This window comes from Trachypithecus francoisi, unplaced genomic scaffold (assembly GCF_009764315.1).
Source record: "Trachypithecus francoisi isolate TF-2019V2 unplaced genomic scaffold, Tfra_2.0 Lachesis_group12, whole genome shotgun sequence".
Taxonomy (NCBI): domain Eukaryota; kingdom Metazoa; phylum Chordata; class Mammalia; order Primates; family Cercopithecidae; genus Trachypithecus; species Trachypithecus francoisi.
The window spans coordinates 78,975,323-78,999,958 of NW_022681457.1; the positions used below are offsets into that span (position 1 = coordinate 78,975,323).

At 41.2% G+C, this 24,636-nt stretch overlaps 1 protein-coding gene across 3 annotated transcripts in view; it reads left to right on the top strand.

The window, feature by feature from the left end:
* TESK2 (testis associated actin remodelling kinase 2) overlaps positions 1-24,636 on the top strand; it is a 160,082-nt gene that overhangs the window by 73,991 nt on the left and 61,455 nt on the right. For all 3 annotated transcript variants that reach the window (XM_033226622.1, XM_033226620.1, XM_033226623.1), the window contains one exon: positions 7,212-7,333. In XM_033226622.1, the coding sequence (XP_033082513.1) occupies positions 7,212-7,333 (122 nt within the window). The remainder of the gene's footprint in view (positions 1-7,211; positions 7,334-24,636) is intronic.

The following is a 24,636-nucleotide window of genomic DNA, read 5'->3' on the forward strand; positions in this document are numbered from 1 at the left end:
GCCATTTACTAGATGTATGATCTTGAGAAAGATTTAATCTCTCTGTGCCTCAGTTTCCATGGCTGTAAAAGGAGGTTATTTAGCGATACTTGCTTCACAGAATTATCTTGAAGATTAAATAAGTTAATATGTATAAAGCAGTTACACAGCAGTACCTAGTATGTAGCAAATGCTGTAAATGTTAGCTATGTTATTGCTGTTTCGTAACTGCGTGTGATGGTGGGGACATCTTTTTTAAACTTTTATTTTTATGGGTACATAGTAGACAATATTTATGGGGTACATGAGATATTTTGATACAGCCATACAGTGTGTAATAATCACATCGGGGTAAATGGGATATCCATCACCTTAAGCATTTATCATTTCTTTGTGTTGCAAACATTCCAATTATACTCTTAGTTATTTAAAAATGTACAATTAAATTATTGTTGAATGTAATCACCCTGTTGTACTAAATCATCATTCTATCTAACTATATTTTTGTACCCATTAACTGCTCCCACTCCCCCACACCCTGCACTACCCTTCCCAGCCTCTATTAACCATCATTCTACTCTCTCTCCATGAGTTCAATTGTTTTATTTGAGCTCCCACAAATAAATAAGAACATGTGAAGTTTGTCTTTCTATGTCTGGATTATTTAACTGAACATAATGCCCTCAAGGTCCACCCATGTTGTTGCAAATGACAGGTTCTAATCCTTGTTTATGACTGAATAGTACTCCATTGTGTGTATGTACCACATTTTCTTTATCCATTTGTTTGTTGATAGACACTTAGGTTGCATCCAAATCTTGGCTATTGTGAATAGAGCTGCAATAAACATGGAAGTGCAGATATCTATTTAACATACTGATTTCCCTTATTTTGGTATATACCCAGTAGTGGGATTGCTGGATCATATGGTAGCTCTATTCTTAGTTTTTTGAGGAATCTCCAAACTGTTCTCCATAGTGGCTATACTAATTTACATTCCTACCAACAGTGCACGAGGCTTCCCCCTTTCTCTACATCTTTGCAATAATTCTTTTTTTTTTTTTTTTTTGAGACAGAGTCTTGCTCTGTTGCCCAGCCTGGAATGTAGTGGCATGATCTTGGCTCACTGCAACCTCTGCCTCCCAGGTTCAAGTGATTCTCATGCCTCAGCCTCCCAAGTAGCTGGAATTACAGATGTGCATCACCATGCCTGGCTAATTTTTGTATTTTTAGTAGAGATGGGGTTTCACACCATGTTGGCCAGGCTGGTCTCCAACTCCTGACCTCAGGTAATCCTCCACTTCAGCCTTTCAAAGTGCTAGGATTACAGGCATGAGCCACTGTGCCCAGCCTGCAAGAATTCTTTATTGCCCTTCTTTTGGATAAAAGCCATTTTAACTAGGGTGAGATGATATCTCACTGTAGTTTGAATTTGCATTTCTGTGATGATCAGTGATGTTGAATACCTTTACATATACCTGTTTGCCATTTGTATGTCTTCTTTTGAGAAATGTCTGTTCAGATCTTTTGCCTATTTAAAAAATCTGATTGTTAGATTTTTTTTTCCTATAGAGTTGTTTGAGCTCCTTACATATTCTGGTTATTAATCCTTTGTCAGATGGATATTTTGCAAATATTTTCTCCCATTCCATGGATTGACTCTTCACTTTGTTGATTGTTTCATTTGCTTTGCAGAAGCTTTTAACTGGATGTGATCCCATTTGTCTGTTTTTGCTTTGGTTGCCTGTGCTTTTGGAGTATTACTGAGAAATCTTTTCCCAGACCAATGAGAGAGTTTCCTCCAATGTTTTCTTGTAGTAGTTTCACAGTTTGAGGTCTTAGATCAAAATCTTTAATCCATTTTGATTAGATTTTTGTATGTGGCTACAGATAGGAGTCTAGTTTCATTCTTTTGCATATAGCTATACAGTTTTCCCAGCAATATTTATTGAAGAGACTTTCCTTTCCCCAATGTATGTTCTTGGCACTTTTGTTGAAAATGAGTTTATTGTAGATTTATGGATTTGTTACTGGATTCTCTATTCTGTTCCATTGGTCTATGTTTCTGTTTTTATGCCAGTACCGTGTTGTTTTGGTTACAATAGCTCTGTGGTATAATTTGAAGTCAGGTAAAGTGATTCCTCCAGTTTTTTTTCTTTTCTTTTCTTTTTTTTTTTGAGACAGAGTCTCAGCTCTGTCACCTAGGCTGGAGTGCAGTGGTGCAATCTCGGCTCACTGCAACCTCTGCCTCCCGGGTTCAAGCCATTCTCCTGCTTCAGCCTCCCTAGTAGCTGGGATTACAGGGTTGTGCCACCATGCTCAACTCATTTTTGTAGATCTCTACAATGAAAGTTATAAAAAAAAGCTGGGCCAGGTGCGGTAGCCTCCCAAAGTGCTGGGATTACAGGCGTGAGCTACCGCACCTGGCCCAGCTTTTTTCTTTTCCTCAGGATGGCTTTGGCAATTCTGGGTCTTTGTGATTCCATAGAAAGTTTAATATTTGAATAGTATGGAAATTTTTAAAATACTGATTCTTCCAATTCATGAACATGGAATATCTTTCCATTTTTTTTTTGTATCTTTTTTAGTTTCTTTTTTTTTTTTTTTTTTTTGAGGCAGAGTCTCGCTCTGTCGCCCGGACTGGAGTGCAGTGGCCGGATCTCAGCTCACTGCAAGCTCCACCTCCCGGGTTCACGCCATTCTCCTGCCTCAGCCTCCGAGCAGCTGGGACTACAGGCACCCGCCACCTCGCCCGGCTAGTTTTTGTATTTTTAGTAGAAACGGGGTTTCACCGTGTTAGCCAGGATGGTCTCGATCTCCTGACCTCGTGATCTGCCCGTCTCGGCCTCCCAAAGTGCTGGGATTACAGGCTTGAGCCACCGCGCCCGGCCTATCTTTTTTAGTTTCTTGCATCAGTGTTTTATAACTTTCATTGTAGAGATCTTTTTTATTTGTTTGTTTTTGAGACAGTCTTGCTGTGTCACCCAGGCTGAAATACAGTGACACGATCACAGCTCACTGCAGCCTGGACCCTCGGCTTCCCACTTCAGCTTCCCAACTAGCTGGGACCACAGGCTTGAGCCACTAAGCCCAGTTAATTTTTTTTTTTTTTTGTATTTTTTGTAGAGATAGTGTCTCACTATGTTGCCCAGGCTGATCTCGAACTCTTGGACTGAAGTAATCCTCCTGCCTTGGCCTCCCAAAGTATTGGGATTATAGGCGTGAACCACTGTGTCTGGCCTTTTAGAGATCTTTTACTTCATTGGCTAACTTAATTTCTAGGTATTTAATTTTATTTGGAGCTACTATAAATTGGATTACTTTTTGGTTTCTTTTTCAGATTGTTTGCTCTTGGCATATAGAAATGCTACTGATTTTTGTATGTTGATTTTGTATGCTGTAACTTTTCTGAATTTATCAGTTCTAATAGTTTTTTTTAGTGTAGTCTTTAGGTTTTTCCAAGTACGAGATCATATCATCTGCAAACAAGAATAATTTGGCTTCTTCCTTTCCGATTTGGATGCCCTTTTTTTTTTTTTTTTTTTGAGACGGAGTCTTGCTCTGCCACCCAGGCTGGAGTGCAGTGGCCGGATCTCAGCTCACTGCAAGCTCCGCCTCCCGGGTTTATGCCATTCTCCTGCCTCAGCCTCCCGAGTAGCTGGGACTACAGGCGCCCGCCTCGTCACCCGGCTAGTTTTTGTATTTTTAAGTAGAGACGGGGTTTCACCGTATTAGCCAGGATGGTCTCGATCTCCTGACCTCGTGATCCGCCCGTCTCGGCCTCCCAAAGTGCTGGGATTACAGGCTTGAGCCACCGCGCCCGGCCTTGGATGCCCTTTATTTCTTTCTCTTGTCTGATTGCTCTAGCTAGGATGTCCAGGACTATGTTGAATAACAGTGGTGAAAGTGGGCATCCTTTTTGTGTTCCATATCTCAGAGGAAAGGCTTTAAGTTTTTCTCCATTCAGTATGATACTACCTTTGGGTCTGTCATATATGGCTTTTTGAGTTATGTTCCTTTTATACCTAGTTTTTTGAGGGTTTTTATCATGAAGAGATGTTGAATTTTATCAAATGCTTTTTCAGCATCAAATGAAATGATCATATGGTTTTTATCCCTCATTCTGTTGATATAATGTATCACATTGATTGATTTACATATGTTGAACTATCCTTGCATCCCAGGACTAAATCCCACTTGGTCAGGATGAATGATCTTTTCATGGAAAAGAAGTGAAGAGTGACTTTCAGATGGAGAGTCCTTATTAAAACACAGATGTCTTCTGTAAATAGAGTTGGAAAAATACTGCCAGTGAGCTCTTTGTTTATAAATGTTTCTTTTAACTTACCCATGCAGGATCTGAAATGGAAAGCTACTTCTCTTTCATCAGTCAAGAGGTACATTACAACAGAATCATTGATGCACTGAGAAGAGAGCTGGGTTCCAAATCTCACTCAGTGATCTAGGAGAGGAGAGGCAGCCAGTGTTCTGCCTGCCTTAGTTTTCCGATCAGGGTTCCTGTGGCTCTTTGTGTTTTGGCCTGGCCTCCCCCTCAACAACCTTCCCTCTTCTGCCTGGCCACTCTGAAACATTATTTCTTTGAATTCTAAGATAAGCTATGATGTCTGACCTGTATTAGTAGCTATGATAAACTTATGGAGCTATTGTCATTTCAAGGAGTTTTCGGATATTGAAGAGTTTAAGTAAGTTGTCATGTTTATTTTGGAATTCCCATTTGATCAAGTACAGCATACTGAAAGGATACTCCTGAAGTCCATAGGATAATGACATTTTTGCATAGTAAAGTCCCCGTTGTACAAGATATGAAATGAATTTTTTTTAGCCAGAAAGATCTTTGTGACTTCATGATTTTTCTACTGCCTCATTCATAATTCCTAAGTAGGAAACACATGTATCTCATTTTCGCTTCTTTGAATCAGACAAAATGTTTTGTCTGGTGGTCTTAGTGTGCTACCAATGAGACCACATTCACAGGGTGAAAACAATCTCAAGTAAAGTGTTATGGTTTATGAAACCTGTGGAGTGTGCATTGAAATGATAAATAATATTTACACATGCACAATAGATTGAGTTCTATAGAGGGTGAATGCTTTTAGAAGTAGACTTTCCTCTGTGCATATGGGTAATAGTGTGAGTCGTGTGGCCCATGTTTCTTGTTATTTAACTTGAGTGTGTTTAAATGATTATAAGGTGCTTTGGGTAGAGTTACTACAATATTAGCTCCAAAAGGTTCACGGACTTCTTTCTATATTTAGCATGAAATTTTTTTTTCTTATAGTTTTTTTTTTTTTTCTTGATACGGAGTCTCACTCTGTTGCCCAGGCTGGAGTGCAGTGGTGCAATCTCGGCGCACTGCAGGCTCCACCTCCCAGGTTCATGCCATTCTCCTGGCCTAGCCCCCCGAGTAGCTGGGACTATAGGCACCCGCCACCATGCCTGGCTACTTTTTGTGGTTTAGTAGAGACGGGGTTTCACTGTGTTAACCAGACTGCTCTCAATCTCCTGACCTCGTGATCTGCCCACCTCAGCCTCCCAAAGTGCTGGGATTACAGGCGTGAGCCACCGCGCCCGGCCTATAGATATATTTTTATGGTACTTGGGGGAGACTTTGAGTATGTGGGTTTAGCATCTTATAAAGACAGTTTTATTAAGTGTTATATAAGGCTTATGCATATATCCTCTTTTTGCACACTTAGAATGCCACAGAAGGGACTCTTTTCTGTTGATGTCTTAAGACTCACCAAGGTCAGCCATGAGGAATCAGCCTAAAATTTTTCCCTCATTTTTTTCCCTAAGGCATTAAAAACAGGCTGGGCGCGGTGGCTCACACCTGTAATCCCAGCACTTTGAGAGGCTGAGGCTGGTGGATCACGAGGTCAGGAGTTCGAGACCAACCTGGCCAACATGGTGAAACCCTGTCTCTACTAAAAATACAAAAATTAGCCAGGCACAGTGGCAGGCACTTGTAATCCCAGCTACTTGGGAGGCTGAGGCAGGAGAATCACTTGAACCCGGGAGGTGGAGGTTGCAGTGAGCTGAGATCACGCCATTGCACTCTAGCCTGGGTGACAAAGCAAGACTCTGTCTCAAAAAAAAAAAACAAAACCAGACATGATTGGCTGGGCATGGTGGCTCACACCTGTAATCCCAGCACTTTGGAAGGCCGAGGCAGGCGGATCACCTGAGGTCAAGAGTTTGAGACCAGCCTGGCCAACATGGTGAAACCCTGCATCTGCTAAAAATACAAAAATTAGCCGGGTGTGTTGGCACATGCCTGTAATCCCAGCTACTCAGGAGGCTGAGGCAGGAGAATCACTTGAGCCCAGGAGACGAGGTTGCAGTGAGCCGAGATTGTGCCGCTACATTCCAGTCTGGGTGACACAGTGAGACCCTGTCTCAAAGAAAAACAACAGCGGCAACAAACCATACATGATTTCTTTTATTTATTTATTTATTTTTTCTTTATTTCTTCTTAAAAAAAAGAAAAAATGGGATACATGTGCAGAACGTGCAGTTTTGTGCCATGGTGGTTTGCTGCACCTATTGACTAAGTTCTAAGTTCCCTTCCTTCAGCCCCCACCCCCTAACAGGTCCTGGTGCGTGTTGTTCCCCCCTCTCTGTCCATGTGTTCTCAATGTTCAACGCCCACTTATGAGTGAAAACATGCGGTGTTGGTTTTCTGTTCCTGTGTTAATTTGCTGAGGATGATGGCTTCCAGCTTCATGGTACCCAGGAGTTAATGGGTACAAAAATGTAGTTAGATAGAATGAAGAAGATTTAGTACAACAGGGTGATTACACTCAACAACAATTTAATTGTACATTTTAAAATAACTAAGAGTATAATTGGAATGTTTGCAACACAAAGAAATGATAAATGCTTGAGGTGATGGATATCCCATTTACCCCTTCCCTGCAAAGGACATGACCTCATTCCTTTTTATGGCTACTTAGTTTTCCATGGTGTATATCAGACATGATTTATTGAGATGTTATTAACATTGTTTTTCTGGCCAACTCAATGTGAAATAATACTGGTCTTGGGTAGAATAATTCGTCTTCACTCATGGAAGTGATGCTTTAATGTAATTAGATGTATATTTTATCTAAAGTGGCACAAAAATATCTTGGCATATTGTACATTTGGAGATGTTGACCTCATATATAGCTGTTGCCCTTGACCCTCTTTTCTTATTCTATTTAATATTCTAGGTACGACACCGAGCTTCTGGTCAGGTGATGGCTCTTAAGATGAACACGTTGAGCAGTAACCGGGCAAACATGCTGAAAGAAGTACAGCTCATGAATAGACTCTCCCATCCCAACATCCTTAGGTAATGGCTTTTCCTTCCTTCTGATCAGTGAGAAAACTGAAACATTGGAGGCTTGCTAGAATAGCACTAATAGCAAAAAAAGGAGGGATTCAGGATTTATCATGCTGAATCTATCTTGCTGGGGTTTAGTGGTACTCTAGGTCGTTTTCTACCCATCGAGAATTAATTTATTGGTAATTAACTGCATTTAATAAAGCAACTTCCTCTGTCTGTCAAGTTGCTTTACTCTCATTAGAACAGTTGTTTTCCATTGCTGACTGGTAATTTATCAAAGAGGAGAGATTGTTATTTAATTTTCCTGATTACTTTATGGGAAATTGTAATTAAATCAGTGAGTGACAATAAAAGTAAAATTATGCCCTCAAGTTATCTATCCTTAACTTTTAGCACTCACTTGAGGAGACACATTTTGCCTTTGAGAATTATTATTATTTTTTTGAGATAGGGTCTTACTGTCACCCAGGCTGGAGTATAGTGGCATGATCCTGGTTCAACGCAGCCTCGACCTCCAGGGCCCAATTGATCTTCCCCACCTCAGACTCCTGAGCAGCTGGAACTACAGGTGTGCCACCACATCCAGCTAAATTTCACATTTTTTGTAAAGTCAGAGTTCCGCCATGTTGTCCAGGCTGGTCTCAAATTCCTGGGCTCAAGCAATTCGTCCTCCTTGGCCTCCCAAAGTGGAGAATTATTTTTATAAGTTTATATAATTGTCACTTTTTAATAATCTGTATCAGAATCTTTCTTGCTTTAATTGTTTTGATATTTTAGTCAGGCAAGTATATTTTCTTTTTTAAAAAAAATTTGGCTGGGCTTGATGGCTCACGCCTTTAATCCCAGCACTTTGGGAGGCCGAGGTGGGAGGATCGTGAGGTCAGGAGATCGAGACCATTCTGGCTAACGCGGTGAAACCACATCTCTACTAAAAATACACACAAAAAAATTAGGCGGGCGTGGTGGCACGTGCCTGTAGTCCCAGCTACTCGGGAGGCTGAGGCAGGAGAATTGCTTGAACCCAGGATGTGGAGGTTCCCTTTGGGAACCGAGTGCAGTGAACCAAGATTGCGCCACTGCACTCTAGCCAGGGCGACAGAGCAAGACTCCGTTTCAAAAAAAAAACAAAAAAATTTTATTTGGCCAGGCGTGATGGCTCATGCCTGTAATCTCAGTACTTTGGGAGGCCAAGGTGGGTGGATCCCATGAGCCCAGGAGTTTAAGACCAGCCTGGGCAACATGGTGAAACCCTATCTCTACAAACAACAGCAACAACAAACAACCAAAAAAATTAGCCAGGTATAGTGGCATGTGCCTGTAGTTTCAGCTACTCAGGAGGCTGAGGTGGGAGGATCTCTTGAGCCCATGAGTTCACAGCTGCAGTGATCCATGATTGCAACACTGCACTCCAGCCTGAGTGACAGAGTGAGAGAGACCCTGTCTTAAAAACAAAAATTATTTTATTAAAAAAAAGACTTTGTTTTAATAAGACAAGGTCTCACTGTGTTATTCAGGCTGGGATTACAGGTGTGATCCACCACACCTGGCCAAGTATATTTTCAAATGAGACCAAATAAGACAATTTAATTCAATGTATATTTAGTTAGGGTTTATGTGCAGGATGCTTTCAAAAGTTTAAAGTGCTATTTACTTAGGGTCATTTATTGCTAATTTTTATATGTTTATATTGGGCTAGAGAGAACTCATATGGCTTAAGTATGACTTACATGTTTGGTCAATGGTATTAAATTATGGAATTAAATTATACTGCTTACTTGAAACTTTTTATCTTTATATAGAATTATTGGCTTCCTAGTCTACCTCAAAAATATTCAGCCAGTATTTTTATTGTGGTGACTTTCTTTCAAATTTATAAGTCAAAATAACACTTTTTTTTTTTTTTTTTTGAGACGTAGTTTCGCTCTTGTCACCCAGGCTGGAGTGCAATGGCTTGATCTCAGCTCACTGCAACCTTCACCTCCCAGGTTCAAGTGATTCTCCTGCCTCAGCCTCCCAAGTAGCTGGGATTATAGGCGCTCGCCATCATGCCCAGCTAATTTTTGTATTTTTGGTAGAGACAGGGTTTTCCCGTGTTGGCCGGGCTTGTCTTGAACTCCTGACCTCAGGTGATCCACCTGCTTCGGCCTCCCAAAGTGCTGGGATTACAGGTGTGAGCCACCGCACCTGGCCAGATTAACACATTTTTTGAGCATATGACTGGTGATATATTCAGACATCAGAAAGGTATCAAGATATATATAAAATGGAGTGTCTGCTAGCAAGGAATTTATACTTGCTCTACTTACATTGATGGAAAGAGAACTAATAAATTAACTAAGACACCACCATTTGAGTAGAATAAACTCTTAAGTGCTGTAGGAGTTCAAATGAGTGAGGGGTCATATTAATTTTGAAGAGTCAGGGAAGGCTGGTCATGATGGCTCACGCCTGTAATCCCAGCACTTTGGGAGGCTGAGGCAGGCAGATCACAAGGTCAAGAGTTCGAGACCATCCTGGCCAACATGGTGAAACCCCGTCTCTACTAAAAATACAAAAATTAACTGGGCATGGTGGCACGTGCCTGTAGTCCCAGCTACTCGGGAGGCTGAGGCAAAAGAAGCTGTTGAACCCAGGAGGCAGAGGTTTCAATGAGCTGAGATTGTGCCACTGTATTCTAGCCTGGTGACAGAGCAAGACTCTGTCTCAAAAAAAAAAAAAAAAAAAAAAAAAGGAAGAGTCAGGGAAGCCTTCTAGCAGGGGACTTGAACTGGACTTTGAATTTTTTAAAAATTACGTTTAATTTTTGTGGTTACATAGTAGATATATATACTTATGGGTTACATAAGATATTTTGATGCAGGCATGTAGTGCATAATAATGAACCTTGATTTTTAATAGGATTTTAGAATATAGAGGAACTCAGAGCAAATAGTGACATAGAAAGCACAGATACAAAAATGCAAAGCTTTTTGAGGAGTCAGTGAATAAAATCTTATTTGGCTAATAATGACAATAATAATAATGACCATTTATTGAAGGTATGTTGTATACTAGGTGTGTTACTTATTTAAAGATTTAATCTTCACACTCACTGTCCATTGAGGCCAAGAGATTATGTATGGGCCAAAGTCTCCTCTGAGGCCTGGGTTCTTTCTACCAGGCTTCTCTTAGAAGAACTGAGGATTTGATAGGATAGTATTGGTAGATAAAGGTGGAAAAGTAGAATTGGGTCAAATTATCCAGAAATGGTTTGCATAAATCCAAAGGATTGTAGTTTATGATCTGCGATTGGATTCTGAGCAGAAACTAGAATGATAAGGTAATTGATGACAAGATGCAGAATGGTTTAGTGTTAGAGAGACTGGTAGCAAAGATATGAATTAGGGGGCTTCCACTATGTTTAAGAGTGAGGTAGAGGCCGGGCACGGTGGCTCAAGCCTGTAATCCCAGCACTTTGGGAGGCCGAGACGGGCGGATCACGAGGTCAGGAGATCGAGACCATCCTGGCTAATACGGTGAAACCCTGTCTCTACTTAAAAAATACAAAAAACTAGCCGGGCGACGAGGCGGGCGCCTGTAGTCCCAGCTACTCGGGAGGCTGAGGCAGGAGAATGGCGTAAACCCGGGAGGCGGAGCTTGCAGTGAGCTGAGATCCGGCCACTGCACCCCAGCCTGGGTGGCAGAGCAAGACTCCGTCTCAAAAAAAAAAAAAAAAAAAAGAGTGAGGTAGATGAGGCTTTGATATTCTGCTTAGGAATTTTTAAGATGATCATATTTTAAGTAATATCATCTAGCTTAAGAAGTCATGTTTTAATTTTTTATTATTATAGAGGTGATACATAATTGCAATGCAAACATTTCGAAAATAGAGTTAGTAAGAAAAAGAAAATAAAACTTGCCCTTAATCTCAGCATGTAGGGCTAAAACTAGTATTAGCATTTTGGCATCTTTCTTGCCAATCTTTTTGTTTTACCATTCCTTTTCTTATTCTCTTCACTATGAACTGAACTAGCAAATGCATGGAAAGTTGACTTTAAATAAATTTTATTCCATTACAGCAAAATCTTTAGATGTACTTGTTATATAATAAAATGGTGGCCGGGCGCGGTGGCTCAAGCCTGTAATCCCAGCACTTTGGGAGGCCGAGGCGGGCGGATCACGAGGTCAGGAGATCGAGACCATCCTGGCTAACACGGTGAAACCCCGTCTCTACTAAAAATACAAAAAATTAGCCGGGCCTGGTGGCGGGCGCCTGTAGTCCCAGCTACTCGGAGGCTGAGGCGGGAGAATGGCGTGAACCTGGGAGGCGGAGCTTGCAGTGAGCCGATATCGCGCCACTGCGCTCCAGCCTGAGCAACACAGCGAGACTCCGTCTCAAAAAAAATAAAAATAAAAATAAAATAAATAAAATAAAATGGTATAGTATAACCTGAAACTGTAAAACTACTAAAAGAAAAGGCTGAGTGTGGTGGCTCACACCTGTAATCCCAGCACTTTGGGAGGCCGAGGTGGGCAGATCACGAGGTCAAGAGATCGAGACCATCCTAGCTAACACGGTGTAATCCCATCTCTACTAAAAATACAAAAAATTAGCTGGGCGTGGTGGCAGGCACCTGTAGTCCCAGCTACATGGGAGGCTGAGGCAGTAGAATGGCGTGAACCTGGAAGGCGGAGCTTGCAGTGAGCCGAGATTGCGCCACTGCACTCCAGCCCAGGCGACAGAGTGAGACTCTGTCTCAAAAAAAAAAAAAAGAAAGAAAAAGAAAACATAATAGAAAAATCTCCATGAGATTGGGTAGACAATTTTTTTGGATGTGCACAAGCAACAAAAGCAAAAATAGACAAATGGGATTGCATCAAACTAAAAGCTTGGAAGGCCGAGGCAGGTGGATCACCTGAGGCTGGGAGTTCAAGACCAACCTGACCAACTTGGAGAAACCCCATCTCTACTAAAAAATATAAAATCAGCCGGACGTGGTGGCACATGCTACTCAGGAGGCTCAGGTACTCAGGAGGCTCAGGCAGGAGGATCACTTGAACCTGTAAGGCAGAGGTTGCAGTGAGCTGAGATCGTGCCATTGCACTCCAGCCTAGGCAACAAGAGTGAAAATCTTTCTCAAAAAACAACAAAAAGGAAGGAAATACTGTCATTTGGGACAACTTGGATGAACCTGGAGGATGTTACACTAAATGAAATAAGCCAGACAAAGACAAATAACTCATGATTTCATTTATGTATGAACTCTAAAACAGTCAATCTCATAGAAGTAGAGAGATGAGGCTGGGCGCAGTCGCTCATGCCTGTAATACCAGCACTTTGGGAGGCCGAGGTGGGTGGATCACAAGGTCAAGAGATCGAGACTATCTTGGCTAACACGGTGAAACCCTGTCTCTACTAAAAATACAAAAAATTAGCTGGGTGGAGTGGCATGCGCTTGTAGTCCCAGCTACTCAGGAGGCTGAGGCAGGAGAATCACTTGAACCCGAGAGGTGGAGGTTGCAGTGAGCCAAGATCACGCCACTGCACTCCAGCCTGGGTGACAGAGCGAGACTCTGTCTCAAAAAAAAAAAAGAAAATTTGGAGAGAATGGTGGTTACCAGAGGATAGGGGTGAGTGGGGTGGGATGGGGAGGAAATGGGAGGATGTTGGTCAGAGACACAGTTTCAGTTACATAGGAGGAATACTTTTCTGAAATCTGTTGCACAGTATGGTGACTATAGTTAATAATAATGTGTATTTCAAAAAAACAGAAAAAATAGAACTGCTGTGTAATCCAGCAATAGGAGTAAATTTCAAATATGTCACCACAGAAAATGATGTGAGGTAATAGATATGTTAATTAGCTTGATTTAATCATTCTACACTGTATACATTTATGTTTGATCTATTTTAAAAAGTAGTCATATAGTATGATTAAAAATGAAGGCTTTAGGTTGGGTGTGCCCACACCTGTAATCCCAGTACTTTGGGAGGCTGAGGCAGACAGATCCCTTGAGCTCACAAGTTCAAGACCAGCCTGGGCAACATGGTGAAAACATGGTTTTCTCTACAAAAAATACAAAAATTAGCTGGGCGTGGTGGTGTGTGCCTGTAGCCCTAGTGACTTTAGAGGCTGAGGTAGGAGGATGGCTTGAGCCTAGGAGGCAGAACTTGCAGTGAGCCGAGATCACACCACTGCACTCCAGCGTGGGTGATAGAACCAGAGCTTGTCTCAAAAAAAAAAAGAAGACTCTAGATTAGAGGTGTCCAATCTTTTGGCTTCCCTGGGCCATATTGGAAGAAGAATTATCTGGGATCACATATAAAATACACTAACACTAACAATAGCTAATGAGCTAAAACAAACAAACAATTGCAAAAAAAAATCAAAATGTTTTAAGAAAGTTTATGAATTTGTGTTGTGTCACATTCAAAGCTATTCTGGGCTGCATGTGGCCCGTGAGCTGTGGGTTGGACAAGCTTGCTCTAGATTCTAGATCAAACTGTCTGGATTCAAATCCTGGATCTTGGGAAAGTTTAGTTAACCTCTCTGAGCCTTAGTTTTCCCATCTATAAAATGAGGGTATTGACAGTAAATATTTTATGGAGTTGTTACGGAAGATTAATTAAATTAGTACATGTAAACCACTTAGAATAATACCTTGTATGTGGTAAGTGCTCAGTAAATGTTAGCTATTATTATTAGTTTATTTTCCTCTGGATGCTTCTTTCAGTGGCCTATTTAATAGCCTATCTTTGTTGTTGTTGTTATTTAGTTTTTATTTCATAATCATAAACTTAATTTAACTCTGCAATGCAGCTAGGCATGGAAGGGAACAAGGAAAACGTGGAACTCAAAGGGAGCTGCAGCGAGAGCACAAAGATTATGGGATACTGTGAGCAAATGGGGTGGAGGAGTGCTCTCCTGAGCTACAGAAGGAATGGTCTGGTGGTTAAGATAAAACACAAGTCAAATTTATTAGAGTTGTCCACAGTCAGCAATGGTGATCTTCTTGCTGGTCTTGCCATTCCCAGACCCAAAGTGCCCCATGGCCTCCACAATGTTCATGCCTTCTTTTCACCTTGCCAAAGACCACATGCTTGCCATCCAACCTGACACATAAACCCTGGAATAATTTTGTGAAAGCAGGAACTCTTATAACCAAATCCTTTCTCTCCAGTGGTCAGAGCACAAAAGTTTTCTGCTGTCTTTGGAACTTTGTCTGCAAACAGCTCGAAGGAGACGTGGCCCAAGGGCTCGCTGTTTGACTGTGATGTTGAAGAACATGGTGGGGTTGACCATGGCTGATAGTACAGGGCTCCCAGCGGTGGCAGCAGCATCTGCAAAGCACCTACCATTTTTTTATTCATTTACTCACCAAACACGTGTTGAGTGCCTACTGCTGCTTTTAATAGATTCAATGGTTTTCTACTATTGTTGTCCAATAGAACCTTCTGCAGTGATGGAAATGTTCTATATTTCTGCTGTTGAATAGCCACATATAGCTAATAAGCATTGAAATATGGCTAATGCAAATGAGAAATTAAAATTTTATTTGAATTGGTTTAAGTTTAAATTGCCACATGAAGCTAGTGCCTACTGTATTTGATAATGCTGGGCTACTTACGTCTTTGCTTTTGTTTTGCTACAGGTATATGTGTTCCAGCCTAGAAACATGTAGGGTTGTGATGAGACCAACATTACCATTCCTATTCTGTATCTTCTTGATATACTTTCTTAGCTTATCTCCTTTTGATACTTTTGCTTAGGAATGATCCCCACCTCCACCCTCATCCCCCTTAACTTAAAAAAGTAATATTTTTTGCTCTCAGCCAAGTTTTCTAATGTATGAAAGGTAGCATTCAGTCTATCTAAATCTTCCCAATAAGCCCACAAAAGAGATAATATATATAAAGCCTCTGGCACAGGAACTGTCACACTGCAAGTATAGTACATGAGAATGATAATTATTGTTAACCACGTGGGTTTGCCCTTTGATGGTGACCATTTTTGTTCTGTATAAGCCATCTGTCTCAAATATACTGTGGTTTAAAAGCCTGAAAGTGGATTACTTTTTAAAAGAAGCTTCTAATTATTTATATCTTTTATGTTTTTATGTCTTCACTTTCACTATATATTTTGAATACAACAAAAGGAAATTATTCTAACCAGTGGCCTAGAGCAAACAAAGTCCTCTTGGCTTTTGTTACCCAGAGGAGTATTAATGTAGTAGAAACATTTATTATACTTCCCTGTGACTCCTTAAATGTCAAATCAAGCATGACTATGTTTTGTTCTCAAGGTTCTTAGAATTTGTATTTTCTAAATGCTTTCTGGTTGTCTTAGCAATTTGCTGTTAATACTTATGATTTAAATTTTTTGGTTGCTATTTGTTGGTATGGCTCTTAGTCTGTTTTCAAGTTGTAAACATTATAAGCTCTCTTTTATATGTGTAGAAGTATGAACCACCATTTTCCCCCAAATTGAGATTAGATCTACATTGGGAAGAATCCATCTCTTGGAACCCTAGGATTATACAGATGTGCCTTCTCAGGTGCTGGCCCAGGTGGGAAGTTGCTGAGTAGATGAGGCTTCTGTTCTCTTGGCTTCGTCTAGTCAGAACAATTCCCCTTTTTATCTTTTTTATATTGAACTTCTGTATAAGAGTTTTGAAGAAAAGGTCTCTTGCTTAAAAGAAAGAGAGAGAGAAATGAAGGAAAGAAAAGAAGAAAGAAAGAAAAAGAGTGTGCTGAAAATTACTCTGTTAGTGCTTTGGAAAGTCTACTTGGGAAAGAAGACTATCTGCATGATCTGCCAGATGGTAGGCATTTAATCCTCTGGGCATACCTTGGTTCTCTTCTGCCAGAGCTATTGTGTGCCCAGCAGGAGTGAGTGAGCTGAACCTTTGTAGTTCTCTTTTTCTTGACCCCAACCTCCCAGTTTCCCTTTTTCCCTGTATCTCCCTTCCTCCTAAGATTTCTATTTGGAAGGAAAAGTGTGGGCCTGGTAAGTCATAGAGGTAGTACTTGCGTACATTTTGTTCATGTGTATGTTTTCTGTTTATACATGGGCCCAGTGAAGATGGGTTGTTTTATCATCAGTTGCTCAAAGTTATCAGTTAAAAAAAGGAACAATAAAGTACTTTGTTGAGTGCAGGGACTGATTGTTTAGGTCTCTTGTGAATAAGGTTGTTTATGCCAGGAAGTCTTATGCTCAAGATCTGTAACCCAGTTCCATGCCCCACTCACTTCCACTCCCTGGTGGCCTTTCTAAGGAACTATACACTCAGGTTTGTTCTCATACCTCCCCCCGACCCCGATACAGGGTCTCACTCTGTTGCCCAGACTCACTGCAGTCTCTGCCCTCTGGGCTCTAGCAGTCCTCCCACCTCAGACTCCTGAGTAGCTGGGACTGCAGGCGGATGCCACCACACCTGGCTAATTTTGAACAAATTTTTGTAGAGAAAGGTCTCACTATATTGCCCAGGCTGGTCTTGAATTCCTGAGCTCAGGCTGTCCTCCCACTTTGGCCTCCCAAAATACTGGGATTATAGGCTTGAGATACTGCACTGGGCCCCTCTTTTTTGTTTTTTATGCCATGAGAAATTTAATATTTCTTTTAGACTCCTCCTTCAATGCACCAAGTATGAAATTGAAGAGTATGCCTTCAGTTCACAAATATTTACTTGGAACTACTCAGTCCCTCCCTGTGCTAGGTAATATCATGATTAATGCAAGAGAAATAGAGGCTTCTTGTCTCCCAGAGAGTCTCCTTAAGAAGTAAACTATACTATGTTGGAAATAGACTAGCATTAGCTAATGCTGTGAGAATATGGCAGGATATTTTCCCAGTCTCAGTTATTAAGACAGCCATCTTTCCAGTTATCCATCCTGAAAATTCCATCCTTTTTTTTTTTTTTTTTTTGAGGCAGAGTCTCGCTCTGTCGCCCGGACAGGAGTGCAGTGGCCGGATCTCAGCTCACTGCAAGCTCCGCCTCCTGGGTTTATGCCATTCTCCTGCCTCAGCCTCCCTAGTAGCTGGGACTACAGGCGCCTGCCACCTCGCCTGGCTAGTTTTTGTATTTTTAGTAGAGACGGGGTTTCACCATGTTAGCCAGGATGGTCTCGATCTCCTGACCTCGTGATCCACCCGTCTCGGCCTCCCAAAGTGCTGGGATTAGAGGCTTGAGCCACCGCGCCCGGCCACAATTCCATCCATTTTTGATTATCATGTATTCCTTGCTTCTAATGAGAAGCTAAGCTGTGATTCTAAATATTCAAAGACTTTTGCATCTATTCCTTCCCTCATATGTGTGCTGTAATTCAGCCTTCTTCACTTTCACCTGGAGTGAATTATTTTCTCTGCCTCTTTGCCCTCTTTTTCACTCTTCCTGATACACAACTCTAGTTGTATAGTTTATTTCTTAAAACTTTTTGTGGCTCACATTGGTTTCAAAATTGAGTCAGAAATTCTTTAGACTGACAGTTAAGGTTCGATCTGTTTTTCCAACCTTTTCTTCCACTCTTTCTCTTGTATAGTTCACACAGCTCCACCATTTCCTAATTATATTTTCTAGGACAAGTTATTTAACCTCTGTGCTTTGATTTATTCTGTTTAATGAGAATGGACCAGATCAGTTGTTAGAAATCACATTGGGGCAGGGCATGGTGGCTCACACCTATAATCCCAGCACTTGGGAGGCTGAGGCGGGAGGATCATTTGAGCCTAGGAGTAGTGAGCTATGATGGCTTCTTCCTGCCAACTGCACAGACAAAATCAATTCCCTGAGATTGTGGCATTGCAGTAAGAAAGAGTTTAATTGACTCAAGGCCAGCCATGCCAAAGAAGCAGTTATCACTTAAATCAGTCTTCCTGAAGCCCTCTAGAGGTTAGAGTTTTTATGGACAATTTGGTGGGCAGGGCTGAGGGAATGGGTGCTGCTGATTAATTGGGGGTGTGGAAAAGTCCTTGTGCACTGAGTGTACCTCTGTGTAGGGCTACAACAGGAGTCCTCAACACCCAGGTTATAGACCGGTACCAGTCTGTGGCCTGTGAGGAACTGGGCCACACAGCAGGAGGTGAGCAGGTGAGCAAGCATTACTGCCTGAGCTCTGCTTCCTGTCAGATCAGTGGTGGCATTAGATTCTCATAGAAGCGTGAACCCTGTTGGGAACTGTGCATACGAAGGTTCTTGGTTGTGTGTCCCTTATGAGAATCAAACACCTGATGATCTGAGGTGGAACAGTTTCATCCCAGAACCATCCCTCCACCTGCCCCTCCCCCAGTCTGTGGAAAAATTGTCTTCCACAAAACCAGTCCCTGGTGCCAAAAACGTTGGGGAACGCTGGGCTACAGGACCAGTTGAGTCATGAGTCAGAAGTCTGGGTGGGGTCAGTCTGAAAAAATCTCTCAGAAAACCAGTCTTAGGTTCTATAATAGTGATGTTATCTATAGGAGCAGTTGGAGAAGTCATAAATCTTGTGATCTCTAGCCACATGACTCCCAAGCAGTAAAAGATTGTAGAGCTATACTTACATTTTAGCAGAATTCTGGGCCCCTCCCATAATCCTAACCTTGTGGCCTTTCCTTAGTTTTACAAAGATGGTTTAGTTTTGGGAAGGGCTATTATCATCCTTGCTTTAAGGTTAAACTGTAAACTAAATTCCTCCCAAAGTTAGGTTGGCCTATGCCCAGTAATGACCAAAGACAAACAGCTTGAGGTTGGAGGCAAGATAGAGTTAACTATGTCAGATTTCTCTTTTGCAAAGGTGGTTTCAGTTGTGCTGCTGAACCACAGACCGCGTGATATAGTGAGACCCTGTATGTAAAATAAATAAATAAATAAGAAATCAAATTGAATTAAATGTTGAATAATTTTTAAATAATCAGGTTTTTGAAATATCTTAAGGGTGAATGAATGTGGATGTGGGGTGTGTTCCAGAATAAATGGACAGTGTTTTAAAATTTTTTTTTTTGAGATGGAGTTTCGCTGTTGTTGCCCAAGCTGGGGTGCAATGGTACAATCTTGGCTCACTGCAACCTCTGCCTCCCAGGTTCAAGTGATTCTCCTGCCTTAGCCTCCTGAGTAGCTGGGATTACAGGCGCGTGCCACCATGCCCGGCTAATTTTTTGTATTTTTAGTAGAAATGGGGTTTCACCATGTTAGCCAGGCTGGCCTTGAACTCCTGACCTCAGGTGATCCATTTGCCTCGGCCTTCCAAAACACTGGGATTACAGGCATGAGCCACTGCTACTGGCCTAAAATGTTTTTTTGCATCTGTTGAAAGTTGAAAAAAAGTAATAAAGTGGATCTCTGATTTTATCATTGTAATCCTCGTGGGTAACTAGGTGAAAGACTCTCAAGAGAGTTCACAAAGCATCTTTTGTAACACTAGCATATTGGTAAGGTGGTCTTAAATTTTTTTTTTTTTTTTTTTTTTTTGTGATGGAGTCTCACTCTGTCACCCAGGCTGTAGTACAGTGGCATGATCTCTGCTCACTGCAGCCTCCAACTCCCAGGTTCTTGTGCTTCAGCCTCCCAAGTAGTTGGGATTACAGGCATGTGCCACCACACCCAGCTAAGTTTTGTATTTTTAGTAGAGATAGGGTTTCACCATGTTGGTCAGGCTGGTCTCAAACTCCTGGCCTCAAGTGATCTGCACCCCCTTGGCCTCCTAAAGTGCTGGGATTACAGGTGTGAGCCACTGTGCTTGGCTGAAGATTTTTAATATAAACAATGATTACTAGTTATTGAGTACCCTTTATGGACCACTATTAATTTCCTGCCGCACTCCATTTCTTCCTTTCCAGACCTCTCCCACCATTCATCTATCACTTGAGACAAAAGCTTACCATTCTTATTATCTTTCTCTTATACCCTATTTCAAACCATCAAGTAGTTCAGCATTATCTTCAAAATATGTCCTGAATCTCTTTGCCACCTCTACATCTACTACTGTAGCCCAACCATCCTAATTGATCTCTTATCTTCCCCCTTTGCCCCACAATAGCCAGATTGAATTTTAAGAAGGTAAATCAGATTATGTCATTTCCCTGCTGAATTTCCTAATACAGCTTTTTGTCATTCTTCAAAGTTCATACTCTGGGCTTTAACCTATCAGGCCCTAAATGATTTGGCCTACCTGGCTCTGCCCATATTTCCAATAATTCTTCCTTTTTCTTACATCATTCTAACCACACTCACTAACCTTCTTGTTTCTCAGATACATTAAGCTTTTTACCCTGCTTCAGGGCCTTTGTACGTACTTTATTCCAGAATCATATGATATATTTTTGCTGAGATTCTCCTGCCTTAGCCTTTTGCCCCTCCTCAAAGAAATCTTTTTGACTAGTCTAAAATAGACATCGGCCGGGCGCGGTGGCTCAAGCCTGTAATCCCAGCACTTTGGGAGGCCGAGACGGGCGGATCACGAGGTCAGGAGATCGAGACCATCCTGGCGAACACTGTGAAACCCCGTCTCTACTAAAAAATACAAAAAACTAGCCGGGCGAGGTGGCGGGCGTCTGTAATCCCAGCTACTCGGGAGGCTGAGGCAGGAGAATGGCGTGAACCCGGGAGGCGGAGCTTGCAGTGAGCTGAGATCCGGCCACTGCACTCCAGTCCGGGCGACAGAGCGAGACTCCGCCTCAAAAAAAAAATAAAATAAAATAAAATAAAATAAAATAGACATCGATATCACTATATATATATTTCCTCTTATTGTGCTTTGTTACAAGTTCTCATTGCTTCTGAAAAGAACCTTATTCATTTGTTTACTTATTGCTTAAAGCCTCCAGTATTGAGTGAGCTCTCTGAGGGTGGAAGTTTATCTTTTTCACCATCGTATTTGTAGTGCCTATAGTGTAGTATCTCTAGAAGCTGATGCCAATTAGAACCAAGCCAGTTTGCAAAACAGAAACTTACAAAAGCTCAGTAACTGAAGGTGGGTGTCAGGCTTGGGCTAAAAATAAGAGGGCTATTCAAAGTCTTTTAAGGGGTAACTGGGCCTGAAAGTCAACATCCCCATTTCTTGTAACTATTCAGTTAAATATCACCCACCCCAAAAAGACATGGTTTAGTTTTGGAGAAAAATTGAATCAGAAATACTTCATACTAGTGAACATCTGATAGAATATGGGGAAGAATGCAATACTTAAAAGAGGAGATGGGGGGATAACCTGCATACTGGAATGGTGAGGTTCATAAGACTTCTAGTCACCTTCCATCACCTGGCGCTCAGGCAGGCAAAAATCATTCCTATCCTACCCTCAACCCTGCCACTTGCCAGGAAATTGATGGATTTTTTCCTGGAGAAAATGAATAGCCCCAAATAAAGGAAGACAGTTTTTTTTTTTTAAAAGTGACAACCTTTGTCAGAAGTATTTGACTTTGGCAATATAATAAAAATAAAACAATTTTAAAAATTTAAAAAGTAACAACCAAAAAATCTGAACAGTTGTTGTCCTTTTAGGAGGTTAGAGAAGATACTGCATCCATGAAACAAGAATAGAATACTATAAAATGTGAATAGAAAACCACACAGATTATTGTTTTTGGAAATTTAAAAATATGATTTAAAAAGTCAATAGATGGTTAAGGAGATGAAGTTGAGGAAATCCTCCATTAGTCGGAAAAGATAAAAGAAAATAAGAGAAAAGATACGAAAATTTAAAGATGAACCTAGGAAGTTTAATTTTGATTGATAAGAAAACATCTTCTAGAACCCAGAGAGCGTGAGTCTATGGCCATACCACCTAAGATCTTAACTAAGATCAAATGGGATGAGGCACATTGGGGTGGAGTTAAGATCAAATGAGATGAGGCACATTGGGGTGGTATGGTCATAGGCTCATGCTCTTTGAGTTCTCACCATTCAGTATGCAGACTAACCCATTGTGCTGGGCCTCGCTAATACCTGGAGGGGAGAACCAAAGGACATGTGCTTCCAGAGCATATCATTGTGAAATTTTAGAATATGGGTAATAAAAATATGCTAAACATTTCCACAGAGGAAAAAATTTTTTTAAAAATCTTACCTGTCATTTTTTATTATTGTTATTACTACTGTCATAATAATCTGAAGTATCATATATTGAGGCTGTATAGCTTAAAGTTTAAGAGTTAAAAATTCACTCCCTGACTCTTCCATTTGCTCATTGTGTGCCATTAGGTGAGCCACTTAATCTTTATTTTTCTTTTTTTTTTGAGGCGGAGTCTCGCTTTGTCGCCCGGACTGGAGTGCAGTGGCCGGATCTCAGCTCACTGCAAGCTCCGCCTCCCGGGTTTACACCATTCTCCTGCCTCAGCCTCCCAAGTAGCTGGGACTACAGGCGCCCACCACCTCGCCCGGCTGGTTTTTGTATTTTTAGTAGAGACGGGGTTTCACCGTGTTAGCCAGGATGGTCTCGATCTCCTGACCTCGTGATCCGCCCGTCTCGGCCTCCCAAAGTGCTGGGATTACAGGCTTGAGCCACCGCGCCCGGCCTAATCTTTATTTTTCTTATCTCTAAAATAGAAATAGGCCTGGTGTGGTGGCTCAGGCCTGTAATCCTAGTACTTTGGGAGGCCAAGGCAGGCAGATCCCCTGAGTTCAGGAGTTCGAGACCAACCTGGCCAACATAGTGAAACCCTATCTCTAATAAAAATACAAAAATAGCCAGGCATGGTGGTGCATGCCTGTAATCCCAGCTACTCGGAAGGCTGAGGCAGGAGAATTGCTTGAACCCAGGAGGTGGAGGTTGCCGTGAGCCAAGATTACGCCACTGCACTCCAGCCTGGTTGACCGAGTGAGACTACATCTCAAAAAAATAATAATAATAATTAAATAAAATAGAAATATACTTATCACATATTTTTATAAGGATTAAATGAGATAAGCTCTGTAAAAGTATTTACACAGTGTGTCTGACACATCCTTAGGTGCTCGGTAAATGTTATACATCACCATCATTGTTTGTTTCCTTGAAGGAGGAAACATTACATTTCTTCCTTTTTTTTTTTTTGAGACAGAGTCTCGCTCTGTCGCCCAGGCTGGAGTGCAGTGGCGTGATCTCGGTTCACTGCAAACTCCGCCTCCCAGGTTCACGCCATTTTCCTGCCTCAACCTACCCAGTAGCTGGGACTACAGGCGCCCACCACAACACCCAGCTAATTTATTTGTATTTTTAGTAGAGACATCGTTTCACCTTGTTAGCCAGCATGGTCTGGCTCTCCTGACCTCGTGATCCACCCGCCTCGGCCTCCCAAAGTGCTGGGATTCCAGGCGTGAGCCACCGCGCCGGACCATCACATTTATTTCTATAGCCCCCACTTAATCCCCTTTGCATGGCACTGTACTTAATATATATGTGAAAGACAGTACAAAAGTTTCAAGTATTCTAATATTTATGGAGAGCACAAACCTTGCACATACTAATTGCTTGATACATGCTTATTAGATTGATGTTTTCTTTCCTCTATACATTTCATTCACTTTGGGATAGGGAGAAGAAATAAATCATTGTGAGAGTATTGTTTCAGAAGTATGCTCACATAGATTGAAGTCAATATTTCTATTATGTTACTTTGGTGTAAATTTATAAGTAATTTTAGAATAAAGGAGAAATTTGGGAAGGAAGAAGAAACTTTTTTAGGGCTTGGGGAGACAACTTAGATATGTGAGTTTGTGATTATTAGTTCTCTTTTGAACTTCTTGGATTAAGAAAAAGCTTTTTGGCCATATTTAAAGTCACCGTATGTACATGTATTAATAGTTCTGCCTTTGTCAGGAGACTTTTTGTTTTGTTTTTGTTTTTGTTTTTTTTTTTGCTTGCATGGCAGTTTTGAGCATTGTGATTTAAAATTTTTGTTAAACTACTTATAAATTCATTCTTTGTTTAATTTCAGTTTGTTATTCAAGATAGAGGGTATATATTTTCCTCCCAGAAATCTTGGGTGTTTTTTATTTATTAAACTATTTTAATATTTGTAAGCAAGCAGATCTGACTTTAACTTTTTAGATCTTTGTATTGCTTCACCCCAAAAAAGTAAAATTGGACCATGAACTTGATTGGGCCTCTTGTTATTATGTGTAGTGCTATTGACATGATCTGATTGCTGAGCCATGTTTGTTCTGCCTTTGGCTGTCTTAAAATTGGACTGTTAAAAACCATAGGCAAAAAGGAGAAAGCGAGACTGAACCAGCTCTGCCTAGTGTCACCTGATGTGAGACTCTGGTGGTTAATCTCTGTTCAGCTGAGTTTTCCTTAGGAGTTCTCATATCTAGGACCTAGCACAACCAGTTTTCCATGATGTAATACCTCTAAAACATGTTTGAACTGCAGCGAGCC